General features: G+C 50.5%; 1 protein-coding gene across 11 annotated transcripts in view; it reads left to right on the top strand.

Moving 5' to 3' along the window:
* The window catches only part of DIP2A (disco interacting protein 2 homolog A), a 95,970-nt gene that overhangs the window by 14,884 nt on the left and 60,011 nt on the right, over positions 1-21,075 (top strand). For 8 of the 11 annotated variants that reach the window (XR_014298796.1, XR_014298797.1, XR_014298798.1 and 5 more), the window contains exons 2-5: positions 7,525-7,596; positions 11,297-11,416; positions 16,913-17,032; positions 18,397-18,606. Coding sequence is in view for 8 of the 11 variants with exons in the window: in XM_082683243.1 (XP_082539369.1) it covers positions 7,525-7,596; positions 11,297-11,416; positions 16,913-17,032; positions 18,397-18,606 (522 nt within the window). In the remaining 3 variants the exon portion in view is untranslated. The remainder of the gene's footprint in view (positions 1-7,524; positions 7,597-11,296; positions 11,417-16,912; positions 17,033-18,396; positions 18,607-21,075) is intronic. The other 3 variants (XM_082683246.1, XM_082683245.1, XM_082683244.1) reach the window with 1 other exon arrangement.

Genomic DNA, 21,075 nt, shown 5'->3' with positions numbered 1-21,075 from the left:
CAGGAGTTCTGATCCGAGTTCCTCGGGCTCTCGGTCCAGCCAGACAGCAGTGGCATCGTTACGGTAGTGAGTGGGCAGATCCATGAACGCGCTGGATCACTTCATTCTTTAGGTCTTTTAAACCCTACCCTAGTGCTTTTAGTTTATGTACTTCTGAGACAGACAGAAAGTGAGCAGGAGCGGGCAGAGCGAGGGGGAGCAACAGCCTGCCTGCTGAGCGAGTGGAGCCCACACGGGGCTCGATCCCACGACCCTGGGACGGGGACCTGAGCCAAGTCAGACGCGTCGCCAGCCGAGCCCCCAGGCGACCTGCGTTTTCAGTTTCTGTTAGGAGGTCATGTATTTACGTCTTTCATTAAATTTATTCCTGGATTTGAAATATAGTATTTTTCAGGTATAGAATTTACTTTTCTGTTTTTTTTAAATCACAGTACTGCTTTTTAATTCCTTGAACATGTTGATCATGGTTATTTTCAAGTTCCATTATGTGGCCACCCGGTCTGTACCTCCCTAGTCTCTGTTAGGCTCCATGGGTTGTAGTCACAGCTTCCTTTTGCCTATAGGCCAGATGCTGTAGGTGTAGCAATGATTTGTGACTCTAGATGTTTCTGTGTTTCTCCATAAAGGGTTTACTTTGGCTCCTGGCAGGTGGATGGACTCGGGTGCGTCTTTAATGTGCACGTCCTAACAGTAGGACATCAAACTATATGAAGCAAAACCAAGTAGAATTGCAAAGAAAAACAGGTGAATCCACTATTATAGTTGGAGACTTCGATACCCTCTCTCAGAAAAGGACCCAGCAGGCAGAACATCAGTGAGGACACAGTTGAATTCAACAGCATCATCTGTCCACTGTGTGTGATAGATATCTGCAGACTCTTGTCCAACAGCAGGAGATTATACATTCTTCTCAAGTCCGCATGAAGCATTCACCAGGAGAGACTACATTCTGGGCCATAAAACACATCTTCATGAATTTAAAAGAATAGAAATAATACAGTGTCTGCTCTCAGACCACAACAGAATTGAACTAAAAATCAGTAGCAGAGAAAACAAATATGTAGAGATTGAACAGCATACTTCTAAATAACATGGGTCCAAAGAGAAATTCTGAAATATTTTGAACTAAAAACACAACTTACCTAAATTTGTGGGATGCAGCAAAAGCAATACTTAAAGGGAAACTAATAGCATTAAGAAGAAAGATCAAAAGTCAGTAACTGGGTGGACATTGAGGGCGTTATGCTAAGTGAAGTAAGTTATGCAGAGAAAGCCAAATACCATGTGATCTCACTTACATGTGGAATCTAACAAAACAAAACGAGCTCAGATACAGAGGACTGACTCGTGGTATTTGAAAGTTGCTGGGAGAGTAGATCTTAAAAGTTCTCATCACAAGGAAAAAAAATGTAGCTGTGTGATGAGGGCTGACTATATTTAATTGTGCTCATTTCACAGTATGTACAAATATCGAATCATGTTGCATACCTGAAGCTAATATAATGTTATGTGCAAATTATATTTCAGTTTAAAAGATCAATAACCTAAAATTCTTCCCTGGGAAATTACAAAAGCAAGAGCAAATTAAATAAAAAGTAAATAGAATAAAAGAAATAATAAGAATTAGAGCAGAAATCAGTGAAACTGAAATCAGGAATCAGTAGAAAATCTGGTTCTTTGAAAGTCAATAAAATCGATAGATCTTTAATCAGGCTAATTAAGAAAAAACGAGAGGGGGGTGCCTAGGTGACTTAGCCAGTTAAGCATCTGCCTTTGATTCAGGTCATGATCCCAGCTTCCTGGGATTGAGCCCCACATCAGTCTCCTTGCTTGGCAGGAAGGCTGCTTCTCCCTCACCCATTCTCCCTGCTTGTGTTCCCTCTCTCGCTGTGTCTCTCTGTCAAATAAATAAATAAAATCTTAAAAAGAAAAGAAAAGAAAACCCCACAACTAACATCATGCTTAATGGGGAGGAACGTAAAGCTTTCCCTGTAAGAAGAGATATAAGGCAAGGATGACCTCTCTCACCGTTCATTGTCAGCATTGTGGTGGAAATTCTAGCTGATACTAAAAGATAAGAAAAGGAAATAAAAGGCATATAGATTGGGAAGGAAGAAATAAAACTCTTTGTTTACACATAGCATGGTTGTCTATGTAGAAAATCCAAAAGAATTAACAAGCCCTCCTCCTCCTCACCAAAACTAATACACGGTTATAGCAAGGTTGCATGACTCAAGGTTAATATGCAAAAATCAATCACTTGGCACTGTACAAGTGGAACTTTAAATTAAAAACACAATACCATTTACATTAGCACCCCCCAAATTAAATACTTAGGTATAAATCAAACAAAATATGTTGAAGATCTCTGTGAGGGAAGCTACAAAATACTGATGAAAGAAATCAAAGAACTAAATAAGTGGAGAGGTATTCTGTGTTCATGGATAGGGAGACAATTTGTCAAGATGTCAGTTCTTCCCAGGTTGATCCATAGATGCAACACAGTCCCAAACAAAATATCAGCAAGATATTTTGTGCATATTGACAAACTGGTACTGAAGTTTTATAGGGATAGGCAAAAGGCCCAGAATAGCAAAACAATTGTGAAGGAAATGAACAGAGTTAGAAGACAGACACTCTGATTTCAGGACTTACAATAAAGCTGTAGTAATCAAGATAGCAGAACAGATAGATCAATGGAGCCGAACAGAGAAGCCAGAAATAGACCCACATAAATATAGCCAATTAATCTTTGACAGAAGAGCAGTAGAAAAAAGATAGTCTTTCCAACAAATGGTGCTGGAACAACTGGACGTCCACGTGCAACAAAATGAACCTAGGTATGGACCCCTACCAAAAAGTTAACTCAGAATGGATCTCATCCCTAAAGTGAAAATGTAGAACTCTAAAACTGGACGATCAATAGAAGATAACTTAGAAAACCTAGGTGACCTTATGTGTGGTGATAACTTTTAGATACAGCACCAAAGCCACAATCCATGACATAAATAATTGATAAGAAACACTCTATTAAAACTAAAAACTTCTGCTCTGCAAAAGACAATGTTAAGAGTAAGAGAAGACAAGCCATTTACCGGGGGGAAATATTTACAAAAAACCATGTAATAAGGAAACAACCTGGTGGAAAAATGGCCCGAGGACCTTAACAGATGCTTCGCCTGAGCAGACACACAGATGACAAATCAGCGTAGGAAAGATGCTCCACGTCACAGGTCATCAGGGAAATGAAAATAAAAATGCTCATGACGCTGCTGCACACCTACGAGAGTGGCCACAATCCAGAACAGGACAAGTGCTGGCGAGGATGGGAGCCCCAGGAGCGCTCGGTCTCTGTCACGGCTGCTGGGAAAGAAGGTGCTGCAGCCATCTTGGAAGGCAGTTTGGTGGTTTCTCCCAAGATGAAACCTGCTCTTCCCACCTGACCCAGTGATCACATTCTTTGGTATTTCCCCAAAGGAGTTAAACACATGTGTGCACACAAAAGCCCGCACACAGTTGCTTACAGAAAATTTGGAAGCAACCAGGATGTAGGTGAGTAGATAAGTAAACTGGTCCATCCAGTCGATGGAATGTTCTCTAACACTGCACAGAAGCGAGCTGTCAAGCCAGGAAAGACATGGAAGAAACGGAAATGCATTAAGTGAAGTCAGTGGGGAAAGGTTATCGTGTGATTACACCATGACATTCTTGGAAACTATGGAGACAGAAGAAGGATCAGTGGCTGCCAGGGATTGGGGGGTGAGGGAGGGAGGAAGAGGCAGAGCACAGAGGACTTTCAGAGCGACCAAGATACCCTGTGTGATATCATAACGATGGGTATGTTTTCATACATTTGTCCAAACTCACAGAATGTACGACACCAAGGGTGAGCCCTAACCAGACTGTAGACTTTGGGTAAATGCTGTGAACCCGTACAGTTCACCACCAGTCTAGGGGAGGGTGTTCATAATGGGGGAGGCCGTGCATGTGTTAGGGTAGAGGGTATATGGGAATTCTGTACCTTGCCCTCAGTTTTGCTGTGAACCTGAAACTACTCTAAAATACACATCTATAAAGCTTTAATTAAATAAATTAAAAGGTAGAGGGAAAAAGTCCCAACTTTCTGGAAATAAATCTGCAGACCCAGATGGTTTCACTGACAGATTTTATCACTTAAAAAAGAAATAACACCGACTTTATATAGTCTCTTCCATGTATTTTTAACTTTTTATTTTGAAATAATTTTTGTGTCTTAAGTTGCAGAAATAGTACATAGAATTCATTCAGTTTCTTTCAATAACATCTTATATAACCAGAGTACATTATCAAACTATTTCCCACATATTCTTAATTACAGTTACTGTGCTAAAAATGTAAAGAATTCGGAAGCGTATGAAGGAAGAATATTTGTTACACCCACCTCAAGCTAAACAAATCGCTATTGATGATTCGTTGGGCGCCCTACCAGGCATTTCTTGCACACACAGAATGTACACACTTACACGCATGCGTACTTCTGTTTATTTGTTGTTCCCAGAATTAAATCATTCTTTATAGTTTTTTTTTAAATCATTCTCTATAGTTTTCAACTTGCTGCTTTTACCCAGTAGTGCATCATGAATCTGTGTAAGTGATACTCATCCCTACCTTCCAAATACCCTGGTATTTTTTCAGGAGTAATGACAGAAGTAATAAAAGTTGTTACTTTTACGAGTAACAACAGGGTATCATCAGTATTCTGTAGTAATGATGTGTGAACAGCACGTTTTCTTCCTTTTTTTTGATGAAGAAGCAATGAGAGGTTGTCTCCCATTGTTTGCCGTTACATATAATGGGCTCTGCCTGTCCTCGGTGCTGTGGCCTTCAGGAGTCACCGAATGCTTTGAGAATAGGAACCCCGCGTCTCGTTGGGACTTGGAGATAACTGTTGCGATGTTGCATTTGTAGCCCTAAATGAGTTTGGTCAGCCGCGCTGGACGTCAGCCGGAGCCACGTAGCATCGCCCTACCCGGAGGGCTGGTCGGAACAGCCAGCAGCTCCCAGACCACCGGAGAAGGAGGGGCCCTGGCATCTTCCCAGCCCCCTCAGGGTGCTCAGCCAGGGGCGAGCTTTGTCCTGACAGAGATTCCCTCGGTGGTCGGTGGTCGGGTCAGGGCAACTCCAAGTTTGTGTGCCTCTGCTGTTTGCCTCTTGGCTGTTTACCGAACTTGGGTTCAGAAAATCTGGATTTGAGTCCCTTTTCTACTAGCTTACTCGTTTTGTGTCTGCGTTCTCTTGAAATTCCACCTTGCGCTCTGCGTGGGGAGAAGTTTGCATTGGGTGGCGCGTTGGGTCGGTCTGAGTGGGAGATGGGAAACGTGGTAACTGGTTACGCATGGAAGCGTGTCTCTTGGCTACGTTCCGCCGGTTCAGTGAGAAGACACGAGACCGCTTTTGCGATATCAGAGGCGTGAAGCAGGGAGTTAACGTTTCATTTCTGAACATTCCCTGGCACCTTTGCGTGGAAATGCTCGTTTGAAATGGGAACCAAGCAAGGGTCCGTTCCTGGGAAATGAGTACTTATTTTAAGTACCCGGACAACCAGTGCTCTGCTTTGAAATAGGGGTTTATCAGTTCTAATGTTATGTAACAATACTTAGTTTTCATTTCGATTTGTCTCAATTATATATTTTCATATATTTCAGAAGAAGCATAATTTTTTAGCTTTAAAAAATACATGTGCTTTAAAGTTGTTCACAAGTTAAACCCTTAGAAGCTATATTCCACAGTCCTCTGGGGGCCCAGGTTAGGGTCTCTGGTGCAGTGAGTGGGCAGGGCAAGGACAGTGCGCCCCAAGGCCCCGGGCCGGTAGCAGCCGGTCGACCGGTGACCCCTGCCCCATGGACTGGCTGAGGTTAGCAGTGGAGGCTTAGCAGAAAAAATCAGAGTGGGATGCGCAGTACCCTGCCATGCAGGTCAGGCACAGATACATGCACACAAAGCGCTGTACATTCTGCAGAACAAATTCAGATTAAAAGACCAGGTGCCTGGGGGGCTCAGGGGGTTAAGCCTCTGCCTCTGGCTCGGGTCATGATCTCAGGGTCCTGGGATCGAGTCCCGCATTGGGCTCTCTGCTCAGCGGGGAGCCTACTTCCTCCTCTCTCTCTCTGCCTGCCTCTCTGCCTGCTTGTGATCTCTCTGTCAAATAAATAAATAAAATCTGAAAAAAAGAAAAAACAACACAATAAAAGGCTGGTTTGCTGTGGGGGAGGGGAATCCCGTGGGAACGGAGCGGAAAGCAGAGTGCAGGGTAGGTGAGAGCCACAGGAGCGGCTGGGCAGGGAGGGCGGCGGGAGGAGCCGTGGTTAACGCAGGGCAGACCCCCCGGGAGCCTGGACCCGAGCAGCCGCCTGCCTGTTGGGAGCGCAGGACCTGGTGCTCCCTGACCTCAGACTTCTTTTGTGGGGTGCTGTGGGAGTGTCTCCCCAGAGACCTCCCGCGAGTCCTCACTGGGCTGGGAGGCCTGTCGGCACAGCAGATCCTGCAGTCGGGAGCGTGGACAGGCCGTGCGTGGTGAGGCCCCGGGGACGGCGGCCCGGCCCTGGGCTCGTGCGGGGGGCCGGGGCGGGGACGGGAGGAGAGCTTTCTGCTGGCGACGGTCGCCCACGCAGGCCACCAGTGGAGATTGTCGTACGTATTTCCGGGCTACGGAAAGTCTCTGAGACAGGTCAGGTTCCTGTGGCGCGCGCCAGGTTCTCGCTAGGAAGCAGCTGTGCTCGGAGCCCGAGGCGCGTTTCCGTGAAGACACGCTTCCCGTCTGGCCGCTGTGCCCGGCTTCGTCCGCTCTTGTTCCGTGTGACACGCGTCCGCGCGGCAGGCCCTGTTCCCGCTCCGGCCCAGCGTCACGCCGGCTGTGCTCGGCCGCACGGGGCTCCCTGCGGGGTCTCGGCGGAGGCTCCGCTCGGTTCTGGACCGTGGCCTCCGAGTGCTTCTCTTTCTTTGTTTTTCACTTCAAAAATGTTTATTTTTAAAATTTTTATTGAATTCTTTTTTAGGATCTGCATTTCTGGCAAGCTCTTAGGGGATGATGATCACAATTTTTAAAAACCAAAGTAGTATTTACGCACAGTAGGACGCGCCCTTCCTGGTGTGCAGGTCTCGGGTTTCGAGGGGCGCGTGCAGCCACGAGCCACCACCCGAGCGGGACGGCTCCTTGCGGCCAACGACCCTCCTTCCCTGCTGACCTCAGCCCGCCCTCACCCCATCTCTCGGCAGCCGCCATCCGCTCTGTCCGTCGGTTTTGTCCCTTCCAGGATGTCAGGAAGGGGAGTGACTCGGTACGGAGCCCTTGGAGCCGCCTGCTTCGACGCCGCAGTGTTCAGGCGGCTCTGTCCGGGCCGAAGGCGTCCGTCGCTCCGCGTGTTCCGACGTGCGGGTGCCTCAGCGGTGTTGGTGCTTCCGGCTCCTCCGTCAGGAGCTGTCTTTTCCTTCCAGGACGTGGGCACTTTGGAGGAAAAATAATCATCTTTTCTGCTGTTGTTTTAGGTGACATCACTCAGAAAGGCTATGAGAAGAAACGGGCAAAGCTGCTGGCGCGCTACATCCCGCTTCTTCAAGGTAAAGTCACTCACTCGCCTGTTTTCTAACAGTCTGTTTTCTCACTGAACTTGACCTCAATATGGATTCGAGTGTCACGTTGGCATGTTTCATAGTTTATCGAGGAGGACTGGGCAGCGTATCTAATAGTAAGTAACACCGCCCACAGGCTATAGTTTACAGCTTGGGTTTGGTATGGATCTCATTTCAAGTAGGATTTATTATATTTTTATGATGATAGAACATGATTCTTGTGATTGTGGTAAGGAACGTTCCGTTACTTAGGTTCAGAATAGATGCCGTAACGGTGTCGGTTCTTCCTACCTTAAACTGATCTGCAGAGCTAACACACTTGTCATTTCAACAGGTTTTTTTTTTTTGTTTTTTGTTTTTTTTTGGTGGAATTTAACAAGCTAATTCTAAAATTTATGTAAGTTTAAAGGGCCAAGGGATCCAAAGTGTGCTCCAAAAGGAGGAATGAGGTGGGAAGATTGTCCCGACCAGGATAAGAAGGATTGCGATCGTGCTGCTGTGGTGAAGACGACCTGGTCTGGAACCAGGGCAGGCAGCGGAGCAGGAGCGGGACCAGGAGCCCAGACACAGACTCACACGCGTGTGCGTGCGGCCGTGGCCTGTGGGGGGCAGCGTTACAGGGCACGGTGCCGCCACAGCTCCCTGTCCTCATAGGCTGGACACAGCAATCAGTGTCCAGCATAGAAGGGCCAGTAGAAAAGGCGAAAGCTACAGCCCCTTAGAGGGTCATACAGGAAGATGGTCACCATTGCACGACATGGCGAAATGGGCGGGACATCACAGGTCTCTGGAGGGGCTGAGAGGGGCCTGAGGGAGGGGGTGGCGGCTGTGGTGAAGTGATCCGTGTCATGGTACCCACAGTCACCATAAGGACAGTAAGGGCACGTCACACAGTAACGGAATTGAAAAAGAACTAGTGTGCGGAACATATAAGGCAGCCCTGTCCTGTTTATTACCTTTGGCGATCATGGAAATGTACGGTGACCCCTGGCTGTGGACAGCTGCCGAGCACTTGAAACACGGCTGGTGTAACTGCGACACTGGATTTTTGATTTCGTTGGAATCAGTTGAACCTTAAATAGCCGGAAAGTCCCCCAACATACTTTTTACAAAGCTCAGGAGGAAGCTGGGCTGAGCCTTGCACCGCTGTTTCCTGCGCGGCCTCCTCGCCGGCAGCAAAGAAGGAGGGTTAACTCAGTGGGAATCAGAGGAACGTGGCTGAGAGCCCGCACGGCTTGTTGGAAGGGGCTCGAGCCGAGGGGTGGGGACAGCTGGCAACGCTGAAGGGGGCATTGGTGACCAGCCGCCAGCTGCTCTGGACGACCCCTGGGCCGCTCGCACTTGTCCACTCTCTGCGCAGCAACGTGGTCGGGCCCCTGCGGCGCCGGGAGCGCAGACGTCCCCCAGCAGAGTCCCGGGGGAGAGCTTGAAGACCCACACGCGTCGGCAGAGATGGCTCTCGGAAACGTGACGGGGAGCGAAAGCCTCTCACAGGGGAGCACAGCCACTGCAGCTTAGGAAAGCCGACCTGCCCCGTTCAGGAACCCTTACGTAGCTGGGGAAGAGAGACAAGGCCGTGGTTTTCCCGGAAGTCAGCGTGCTGTGTGCTCGCGGAGTGAGGCGGGGGCGCAGGGGGCCCGGAGGTGCTGGAGTCTCCCCTTACCACTGCTGAAGTCCCATTGGGTTTTTTCCCGTGTAACGATTTATAAACGGGACAGTAAACGGGACACGTGGTTTCTACTGCCTGTGTCGGGGTGATGTAGCTTACAGTAGGTCGACAACAGAAAGAATACAAACTGACATTCATTAATCCCAAACAGGAGTCTCTGAGTAAAATGGGAAGTGAAGGAAACTGGGGGCGTGTCGTGAAAAGCACGGGACAGACGTCACCAGCAGCTGTCAGACTAAGGGACACACTGGGGCCTCTGTAGCCCAGGCGGGGGAGACGCGCCCGGCGATGGTGTCGGAGAGCACAGGAGAGCGCTGAGGGGGAGGCCTTGTGTGAGGGCCGCCATCCTGGCCGGGTTCCTGCGGCTCTTTCTGGGGAACTCATTAGCTCGATGAACTGAATAGAAATTCAAAGAAGAGGAAATGAAGATGTTCCTCCCCACAAGTGGGTACGGAAATGTGAACCATTTCCTTCTATCAGATTGGCAAAATTCTAAAAATCCTTCTAAACACCCAGCGCTGACGAGGCTGAGGGGAATGCCCTTTCCTGCTCTGCCCGTGGGCACGCGTGTTGCTGTAGCCCTTGGGAAAGTCCTCTCCTGGGACCTGTAAAAATGAAAAAGCACCCGCTCCCTCATGTGACCGTTCCACTTTGGGCGCACATTCCTGTGGAACCCACGAGCCTCTCGAAGGACGAATGCACCTGTATTTGGGGAGCGAACGTGAGGGTGTCCACAAGCGTGCGTCCGTAACGGATTGCTTTGTTCTCCGGCACGACCTTCGGAGTCATTCATCCAGTTACGAGAAGCGCCCTGCCAGTCACAGCGCGCCCGGGATCGCGGTGCGCGTGTGTGTGTACACGCTCGGATTTGGACTTCCGGAAGGAGCACCCCATCTTCTAGCTCTGTGTAACCGAGCGCCCCGAGATGCGGTCCTCAGCACCCGTGATGACCTGTGTTCTTCACACACCTGCAGCCTGGCGGGGCTCCGAGGGCCGCTCGCCCCCTGCACAGAGCCAGCCGCTGTGGGCCCGCCGTCCTGTCGCGTGTCCTCGTGGTGCGTGGTCTCCAGGTCCCGCCAGGTGGTCTCTGCCGCCCTGTCCAGCACGGGTCGGAGGCAGGGATCGACGGCCCCTTCTCAGGAGGGGTGAGGGCTGGTGGGACCCACGGGGCTGGAATGCCGCAGGCTACTTTTACGAGATGTCTTGAGCCGGAGACCCCAGTGGGACTCGAGCGCGATGAGCACGAAGCGAGGCTTGCCCTGTGCTGTTCTCGAAGGTCAGCACATAGAGCTCAGACAACACCATGGCTTCCGTGTCCCGCGCCTCCCACTCGGGTCCCGTCCGTTTCCTCTCCACACCGTCCTCCGGGCCTGTGTGGTCAGGGGCTGTCAGTGCAGGCTGTCCGGGTGTAGGGTTGGAGACACAGCGAGCGGGCACCCCCGGCTAAGTGTGTCAGCACCCGAGGTCTCTGTACCCTGTGCCCTCAGGCCCTCGCGGTCACAGGCACCCCTGACTCCCCACTGCCCATGTTTCTGCGTATGTCTAAGGGCGGCGGGTTCTCCCCAGGGACTGCTTCATGGAGAGTCACGGACGTCGTGGACAGTGCCAGGGAAAGTGGCACAAGGCGTTTCAGATTCAGGGAACATTTACGATGCAGAAGTACGCTTTTGCAGGGCCTTCCCAAGAGAGTCTGCCCCAGGTGGCCCCATGTGCTGGGCAGCTGGGCTCGGGGACGCTGTTGCTGGTCACCCTTCCTGCAGATGCTGGACAGTGAGGCAGCGGAGGCCGGCACTTTCAGGAGAGCGAGCGGGAAGTGGGTATTCATGGCTCTGACCCCAGCCTCCAGTCAGGGGTCTTCTGGGCTTCAGGGACCACTGCTGGATGCTTGTGCCGGACTGTTACGTCGGTGCGGTGTGTACTGTAACAACACAGGACAATGTGTGGTGTTTTAAGTGGATTTTTCCATCATTGGAAAAGCAAACTGTTGACACAAGATGTTCCTACAAAACTGTGTTGCAGGAGCAGATCCACCCCTCCAAGCAGAGAACAGGGTCCCTGCTCCCACCCAGACCACAGCTGCCGTGTCCAAACAGCGGAAGCCAAGGCCCCCCAGCTCCCGGGACGAGCGATTCCGGTCAGGTAGGACCAGACGTGGGCAGTCGCCCCCATGGCCTTGGCTGTAAATGGCTGTGAAGAGACTGGTCTCACGGAATAACTTACCACAGCCCGCGCCTTCTCAGGAGAAAAAAACCCTTCACACAACCGCAGTCTTCCTTAATGTAACCAGTAGGGCTGGTGGTTTCTCCCCAGGGGATGCTTACAAACACCCCTAGAGAGGTCGTCCTTCCCCTGCAATTAGTATGATTGCTTTAAACTTTTTTGTCCATTTTCCTGCCTCCAGCTGTGGGACTGGGATGGGTAGTTTTTGTGTGTTACGGAGTAGCTTTCTTACTGTAGGTGTTTTACTGTTTTTTTCTAATTTTGGAGATTTCCTTCTAAGGAGATTGCTGCTACTCTGCAGTACATTTTTTTTTTTTATAAGATTTTATTTATTTATTTGACAGAGAGAGATCACAAGCAGGCAGAGAGGCAGGCAGAGAGAGAGGGAGGGGAAGCAGGCTCCCCGCCGAGCAGAGAGCCCGATGCGGGGCTCGATCCCAGGACCCTGAGATCATGACCTGAGCCGAAGGCAGCGGCTTCACCCACTGAGGCACCCAGGCGCCCCAGCTGGTTCTTTGCATTCTCTTAAAGTGGCTTTAGAAGAGCAGAAGTTTTAAATTCTATTTATTTATTTATTTATTTATTTATTTTTTAAAAGATTTTATTTATTTATTTGACAGAGAGAGTGAGAGACACAAGCAGGCAGAGCAGCAGAAGGATATGGAGAAGCAGAGAAGCAGGCTCCCCGCTGAGCAGAGAGCCCGATGCGGGGCTCGATCCCAGGACCCTGAGATCATGACCCGAGCCGAAGGCAGTTGGTCAACCGACTGAGCCACCCAGGCGCCCCATTAAATTTTATTTATTTTTAAAAAGATGTTATTTGTTTATTTATTTATTTAGGGGGAGAGAGCTAGTAGCAGCAGCGCAGGGAGGAGCAGAGGATCAGGGGAAGCAGACTCTTGTGCCGAACACAGAGCCCAGTGGGGGGCCGACCCCAGGACCCAAGATCACCTCTCCCCGAAGCCAGAAGCAGAAGTGAGACGCTTAACAGACTGAGCCACGCAGACGCCCCTAGGAGTTTTTAATTTTACTGAAGTTCATCTTAGCTGGGTTTTCGTTTTCGTTCCTGTGTTTTTAGCAGACAGTGCTTTTGTTCTTGTATCTAAATCCGGCCAGCCTAAGGTCACGCAGATTGTTACCTCTGTTTTCTTCTAGATGTTTTATAGTTTTACATTTTAGCTTTACGTCTGTGATCCGTTTGGTGTCGTATTAGTTCAAGGTATGAATCAAAGCTCATTTTTTGCATACAGATGCCCAGTTCCCCCATCGCTTGTGGAGAATGCACCACCTTTGCTCCTCGATCTGGGAGCACCTGCACAGGTGTACGCGATGTTGTTTCTGGACTCTGCCTGTCCTGTTGGTACTCGCCTGTGGCAAGAGCACGTTTCGGGGATTGTAGCTTAGTAACGATCGTGCACATCAGTAGTGCTCTTCGAGGATTTTTGTTGTCTTCTTCTTAGTGTCGTTCCCTTGTCTATGACGTGACTTCTTTTCCTCTGGGACTTGGAAGGTTTTTCTCTTGATCGCTGGTTTGGAGCAGTTACAATGTGCTGTTCTCGCAGCAGCTGTACTTTCAGTCTCAAGGAGAAAAACATTTTACTAATATAAACCAAAAACCTAGTGGAAATAGAAGAAAAGAGAAATCCGGGCTTAGATGAGGACAACAGTCAGCAGTAAAGCAGAGTAGGGCGGAGTTCCCGCAGGCTGGGTGCGGGCGACACCCAGCTTTCTCAGCGGGGGGAGCCCCACTCACAGGCCCGGGCAGGGCGTCCTTCCGCTGACTGTCCCCGGAAGGGCCGTGTTTCTAGAGCCTGTGACGGGGTCTGAGGTTGAATGTTTGTTCACCTACGTGCTGTCTGGAGCGCGGCATTTCCACGTTCTTCTGTCTTTACGTCCTCCAGGATCCCGGGCTGTGTGCCTGCCTCCCCTCGGGGATTCCGTTCCCGGGGGGCCGGCCCTGGCCAGAGCGGCAGGGGGTAGGAGGAGATGTGAGGCCAGCCTCACAGAAGGGCCCGTTCTGACTTGGAAGCCAGCCGACGTCCACGCACCAGGCTCCCGGGGTCACTCGTGCAACATGAGTGCTTTAGCTTTAGTCTTGCACACGGCGTGCTTTAGCCTGTGTTTGTGCAGGTTGGGGTGATCTGTGATGCGAGACAAATCACAGAAGCATCTTCCGCCCAGGACATGTGCCTTGGTGTGTGTGGTTTTGGGCTTCTTGGATTTCTGAGCTTCCTGGATTTGTTGGCTTGGACCCCTGTTTTGCTGACACTGTGTCGACTTTCAGTTCGGTGTCGTTTCACCTGCGTTTGGGATGGCGCTCGCTTCTAAGACCGCGACGGGGCTCCAGGTGTGTGCTCACGGTCACTGCCGTGTCGCGGCAGGGGCTCCTCTCAAACACCTTCTGTGTCTGCGAGTATTTTTGTTAGACCCTTACGTTTCAATGATAACTTGGCCAAATGTGAAATTCTGGGTTCGGCACTTCTTTCTTCAGCAGGACGTGGTTGCCTTCCTGCCGCCGGTAGCTTCTCTTCCCTCATGTGAGTCTGTCCCTTGATCCTTCCAAGGTGAGTCAGTCTTTCTCTCTGGAAGCTTATGGAATTGCCTAACAAGGCAATTGATGTTTGTAAACTTTATTTTAGTACATCTATGTGCAAATTTTTCATCTTTCCTGATTAGCACCCTGTGGGCCATTTCACTGTAAGGATTTTAAGTGTTTTAAAAACATTTTGTTGGAGAAAAATGGAAGCATGTATAGGAATGGACTTCCTCGAGTAGTAACCCTCTCGAGTCATGTCATGTCAGTCTGGACCCATTTAGCCACTCTCCACCCGGGCCCTCCCGTCCCGCATGATTCTGAAGCGATCTCCGCGACTGCGCTATTTCGTTCAGATGTCACAGTGTGCTTGCTGGCCCTTTCTGAAAAGGATCATCTCCTTGTATCTCTAAAAGATAAAACACAAAATAATTAGCAATAATTCCTTAATATCAAATATCCAAATGTTCATGTGGTTTTTAATTTTTGATTTCTATTTCAAAAAAACTTTTTAAGTAAGCCCTGTGCCCCCCATGGGGTTCAAACGCGTACTCCAAGATCGGGGCTGGGCTGTACCGGCTGAGCCAGCCAGGTGCCCCGTGGCCGCCCCGTGGCCCAGACAGTTTGTCTGGACCCAGGATCCAAAGATCTACACATCACAAATGTTTGATAGTGTTTTCAGTCCTTGCTGACTTACACCCGTCCGAGGCCCACGGGGGTCGGGTTAGGTGCTTGGTGGTCCCGGAGACGAGACAGGGCCTGCGTTCCTGCACTGGGAAGACGGGACGCCCGGGACGCCGGCAGCTGGCGGTCCCCCGTGCCGAGACCCGGTCACTCGTGAGGGAGGCAGAATAGCGGAGATGCCTCTGTCATCGTTCCTTCAAAGGCTGGCATCCTTCTAGAAGGACCGACTCCTCCTTGCTTGCCGCCTGGTGCGGGGGAACCAGGATGTGCTCAGTTCTTCCCATTTATTTGGTCCTTTTTAGAATGATGAGTCGGGTCACTAGCGTCCTCCGATGGCCACTGGTTGATTTTGCTGCCTCTCGTTCTTCCCTTCTGTTCTTTTGTCTGTGTGTATATGGATTTGATATCTTTTTGTTTTGTTTTGTTTTTAAAGATTTACTTATTTATTTGAGAGAGGGAAGGAGAGTAGGGCAGGGCAAGGGGCAAAGGAGAGGGAAAGAGAATCTGAAACAGATGCCCCAGTGAGCACAGAGTCTGATGTGGGGCTCGATGCCACGACCCTGAGACCTGGGCCGGAGCCGAAATCAAGGATCAGATGCTTCACCAGCAGAGCCACCCAGGCACCTCTGCGTTCCGTGTGCAGTCCGTTCTGGCATCTGTCCTTGTCGGGGTTCAAACCGTTCCAACCCTAGCCTTTGGGAGCCTCTCCCAGTCAGCTCCACAGTCCTGAGCTGCTGGACCAGGTCCTCACTGGCGGTCGTGACGAGACGCTCAGCTCCTCTGTGCGTTTCTTGCCCCAGACCTAGACTCCGCCTCCCTCGGCGTCCTCCGGTGAAGATGGAATTTGAAGTCCACATTCTGGGTGCAAGGGTTACTCGTTATTGTTGGGCTGGCACTTTTTTTTTTTTTAAAGATTTATTTATTTGACAGAGATCACAAGCAGGCAGAGAGGCAGGCAGAGGTTGGGGGGGAAGCAGGCTCCCTGCTAAGCAGAGAGCCCAGTGCGGGGCTTGATCACAGGACCCTGGGGTCTTGACCTGAGGTGAAGGCAGAGGCTTAACCCACTGAGCCACCCAGGCGCCCCCTGAGCTGACACTTTTTTTTAAAAGATTTTACTTATTTGAGAGAGCAGAGCACAAGAGAAAGCACAAGCAGGGAGGGGCAGGGGGGAGGGAGAAGCAGGCTCCCCGCTGAGCAGGGAGCCCGATGTGGGGCTCAAACCCAGGACCCTGGGATCAGGACCTGAGCCAAAGGCAGAGGCTTAACAACTGAGCCACCGAGACACCCCTGGACAGGCACTTCTCCTAGACATTTTTAGTGGGCGGAGGTGCCGCATAATAGTTAAAGGCAAAATACCGCATGTGTTCACGCGGACACGTCCCACTCAGATCCAGGAAGAGAGGCTTATCACACGTCCTTTCTGTTTGGCTCTTCTTCCTCCTGAGTGTCTCGGTTCCCAGGGGCGGTAGCATCACTGTGTGATTGCAGGAAAGAGTTTATATTTCTTTTCTTTCTTTCTTTCTATTTTTTTTTAAATTTCATTTATTTATTTGACAGAGAGAGATCACAAGTAGGCAGAGAGGCAGGCAGAGAGAGAGAGGGGGCAGCAGGTTCCCCGCTGAGCAGAGAGCCCGATGCGGGGCTCGATCCCAGGACTCTGGGATCATGACCCAAGCCAAAGGCAGAGGCTTTAACCCACTGAGCCACCCAGGAGCCCCCAGAGTGTATAATCTGACTCGTCCTTAGTAACTGCCCCGCGGGACAGGCCGGACAGTCTGTGTGTGTGAAAGTCGTCTGGAGTGGTTGAGGCGACAACCAGGGACACATTGACGTTCATTTGTTTCCTTTTATTTTTAATTTGGGGAATTTCATTTTTATAATATAGTTTTGATTTATAACTGAAAATATTTACATGGGTCCAAATCTACAAACAAAAGAACATTTAAAGAAATCTAGGGCCATTGTCATAGGCCATGCTTATTTTTTAAATTAAAAAAAATTTTAAATCTAAAATCGTGAACATGCAGGTACTGTCCGTCTCGGGTGGAGGCCGGCGGTCGGTCAGCTGCACATGTTCTCCTTTACGAAGGCCCTGCTTCGTCTCTTTCTCATTCGGGGCAAACGGATAAGAGCGTGAAACCTAATTTTATTTCTTCCTGAGCCCTGGAAAGTGTCTTCACAACCTTGTTTCTGTGTAGATGTTCACACCGAGGCGGTGCAAGCAGCTTTGGCCAGATACAAGGAGCGCAAGGTGCCCATGCCCTCGAGACGACGCTCTGCCCTCACGCACTCGTCCGTGGACACCTCCACGCCTCCAGGTACGGACCGGCCGCGCCGGCGTCGCGCCATCGGCTCCCTGGGTGCTCCCCGGCCCTGACGTCAGAGGCTTCCTTTCCCCTCGGCCCTGTAGAGAGATCCGGAGACGTTACGGATCAGGAATGTTTGTGTATGTGCCGTATTCCTTCCTGAGCATCCGGGGTGGACGTGGGGGGCTCTGACCAAGCAAGCGCTTGCTTTCTACAGGACTTTAGTAAAAGAATTTAATTCTTTTACAAAGATGCCATTTATGGTTTTTAGTCAAGAGAGGAACCTAAAATCAATGCTTCCTGGGATACTAAATTTCTCTGATTTAAGAATTTTAAAATTATTCATCTTATTAATGACTATTTACTACATTGTTATCAGGCCTTAAACAGGAGCATATAAGGCTATTTGGAGGATTTTAAAAATTTATTATTGTTCTGTTGTCATTACCTTTAGAAATGAGAACGTTTACATGGAGTTTCTCCTCAGCAAAGGTGTTGTAAGCTCTGCGTCTGCGCCACACCCGGAGCTGGTGGCGTGTGGCGCTCCGTGCTCCCTGTCTTGTTTCTGAAGTCACGAAAACTGGTTTGATGATGTAGTGAAAACCAGACACACCAGACTTATAAGACAACTTGGTGGTTTTGGTCACACTTCCTTTCAAAAGAAAAAAAGTTTATATTGTTGTAAAAATATCTTCTAAATATGGTTGTCGAATTATTGTTTCTCCTAAACATAACTTGACGTACTACCTACTTTTCGAAAAGAAAACCATTTTGTAATAATAAAATGCACAGTCAGGGTGGCTCATAGAACCTTAATGACCAGTTAATCTAACTGACTGGAGCAGTTGTCCTGGGGAAGGGATTCTGGTCCGCGCTCCCTGCCAGCGCCCCCAGGAGGACGCAGGTGGACGGCGGACGCCTGGAGTGGGTTGCTGCGTGTGACCCTGCGCGGCCTCAGGAGGCCGGCTGGGCCGTGCGCGAAGGTTGTGTGGGGCATTCACTCAGCTGAGCGCTCAGCGCTTGGGGGTCTCGTGTGGCGCTGCGACCCCTCCTGGGAATGTGCGGAAGCCCTTTAGGGCTTGGGGTTGCCTTCGCGCCCAGAGTGTGGTGCTCCCGGGCAGTCCTGTGGGGGAAGCAGGGCCCTTGAAACCACGTTCCCAGGTAGCGCTCCTTGGCTCTTCCAGTCGGGCAAACGCAGGCCCTTCTCGACCGCGGGCAGCCTTGAGATGACCCCTTGGCCGTGCTGGGGCGCAGCGGTGCGGGTGAACACAGCTTGCCGTGGGCAGGCCTGGGAGACGCAGGAGCTGGTGTGGGGACTCCGCCCTCCTCCCAGACTCACCCCTACATTATGCCTGTCGTCGTTATTTTAACCGCAGACACGTCATCTGCCTCGGAAGATGAGGGCTCTTTCCGGCGACCCACGCGACTCACCTCCACTCCGCTCCAGAGCCATTCCAACACCGAGCCCTGGCTCGACCGGGTCGTGCAGGGCTCGTCCACCTCATCCTCCGCCTCCTCCACCTCATCTCACCCGGGAGGGAGACCCGCCGCCGCGCTCGCAGGCCCCACGGCCCACGCCCACGTAGGTCAGTGACCCGCTGCCCCGGTGCCTCTGTGCCCATCGAGACTCACCTTCTCCTTTTCATCTGGAAATGGCTTGTTGGTAGCAAAAGTCATTCTTGATGCTTCTGTGGTTTGGCCGTTCCGGACCCTGTGGTGTGCTGGCCTCCCCTGGGCCCCAGAGGGGGTGGGTTTCTGGATGGCACAGCCCCTCCTGCTCGGGGGGTGTGGGCTGGTGCAGGTGGCAGGTGTAGGGTGGACGGTCCCTTAGACGTGGCCTTGGTGGCTCCTGAGGGCCTACCTGGGCCCTCTGTGCCTCTGTGCCTCTGTGTTGGCTCTGCCTCCGCTCTCTGCCACGTGTGCTCCGTTGTGGAGCCGTCCGCGGGGCTGGAGGCTGGGGCTGCGACCGTGGTCTGGCTGCTCTTCCTCCGCATCCCAAGCGAGAGAGCCCTTCAGCCTGAAACGGGGGGTCAGGCAAAGCTAAGTCATTAAGATGTTAGATCTTTTCTAAATCATCCGCTTCTTTAAATTACATTAATCTTAGGGAAAGTCGCAACCCTTCCATCGTTTGGAATCTCACTTGCTAACAACAGCAGCGGCTCCGTTCTCTGTTCGAGAGCCGGTGTGCGGAGTTGGATCCGTTCCGCACCCAGACTCACGACAGTTCTTGGGTGGTGCTGCCAGGGCTGCCGCGGACCCCGTACAGCCCCCAGGCTTCTAGACGTGGCGGGAACGACAGACAGGCTGTTTCTCACTTGCCTGAGATCACCCTGGCCCAGGGCTGACACTGTTTTCTTTGCTGTTTGTTCTGCTCAGTGGATTGGGTGCACCAGCTGCACCCCTGTCACTGGCGGGGGTTTCGGTGGGGGTACCGGGAGCCTGGACACTCCCAGGCAGCGGCAGGCTACGGGGCTTTCACGTGGAAGTCTGGTTGTTCGGTCGTTTGGCTGCCACGGAGTCAGCTGGCGACTTTCCGCGTCGTCGCGGACGCGTCCCTGACGCTCGACACTTTGTCTCCCTTGAGTCAGGAGACCTGCAGGTGTCTGTCGAGCGGGTGCCTTCTCAGGGACGTGGACTCGCTGCTCCCCGCACACAGAGACGCTGCCGACACTCCTGGGTAGCAGGAGAGGTTGGGGCTTGAGGCCGGAGCCCTTGGGGCAGCAGCCCACGCAGGCTGTTGGTAGTGGCCCTGGGTGTCCTGTGGATGGCCGTGGTCACCCGTCAGCTGTCCTCAAGGAGGGCCTCAGGGGAAAGCTTGAAACATAGCCTTCGCACGGGTGTTTTTTCTTCTGTTTGTCACAGTGATTTGGCTTATTGGAAACACACAGATATCTCCAATGGGAGAAAAACGGTTGTTTTGAATGTTCTGTTGCCGTATTTCTGCTTCCTGATGCTCTGTTCTCGGTGGGATGGTGCAGGAAGTAGAGCTGTGTCAGCCCCGGCCGAGCCGTTGCAGCCCCTGCTTCCCTGTGGGTCAGAGGTGAAAGCGTGTCTCGCACGAGCAGCTGACCACAGCTCAAAACGTGTGGCCCCACAGCCCTGGACTGTCCCGTGGCCGCGGGGTATGTGTTCTCCCTGAGGGGGGCTGTGGCCCCCGGCGACCGAGACCCCTGGCTGTGGAGGCCGGCGACCGAGACCCCTGGCTACGTGCATGGACGGTCCTGACTCTGGCAGGTGCGGCTGCACCCTCTGCTGTCCTTGGCCTCTCCTGCGCATTGTGTGATCGGTTCTCGTAAATTCTAATAATCTTCCTTCATTTGCTGAATGTTTGTTGGACCCGGTTGACTGGAGTTCCTGAATCTGAAAATACTTACCTTTCTGCTCCTTGTTATAAAAATCATCATTTTAGTTTTTAGCATGGGAGAATTCTTCAGTTTGGACTAAGAAAAGAAATATAGAAAGAGGAAGAATATATTACGTCAAAAAAAAATTGACGTACAATCTATTAGGTAAAGGTAATTAAAAAAATCCATCATTTTCATTTTTGGATTAAAGAAATCAAATCCATAACACATTGGGACACAGATGTGAATACCTATATTTGAAAGTAGTATTTTCAGTTATAGCCATTCATTTTTATTTGGAATATTATTTATTTTTACATAGTGATTTTAAAACTACTTTGTAGTAAAGATTATTGTTAAAATCACTTACTCTTTTTGCTAGACGTGGAAGGCTGGGGAAATTTCTTTCTAAACTAAAAGAACATCCTAATAGGCATACTTTAAAATGTGAATTTCATCGTCACACTTTCTCATGGGTTGTGAATACTCTGTCATTAAGACAGATTTTTCCAGATGGTTTTTTTCTGATATGTCAATAGTAAGTTTGGGTTTTGCTTCCATATAATTTCATCTTTCTACATATTTTCTATATATTTAAAAAAATTTAGTTTACATTTTGCCTAGGTGATGAACTAACAGTTAAATGATCGGAATTTGAAAATCAGAAGTAGTGGAGTAACCACTGTGGGGGCAGGGCCAAGCATCAGAGGA

Source organism: Mustela nivalis (assembly GCF_964662115.1).
Source record: "Mustela nivalis genome assembly, chromosome: 1".
In the NCBI taxonomy this organism is placed as follows: Eukaryota; Metazoa; Chordata; class Mammalia; order Carnivora; family Mustelidae; genus Mustela; species Mustela nivalis.
This window is presented reverse-complemented; position numbering and strand designations above follow the sequence as displayed.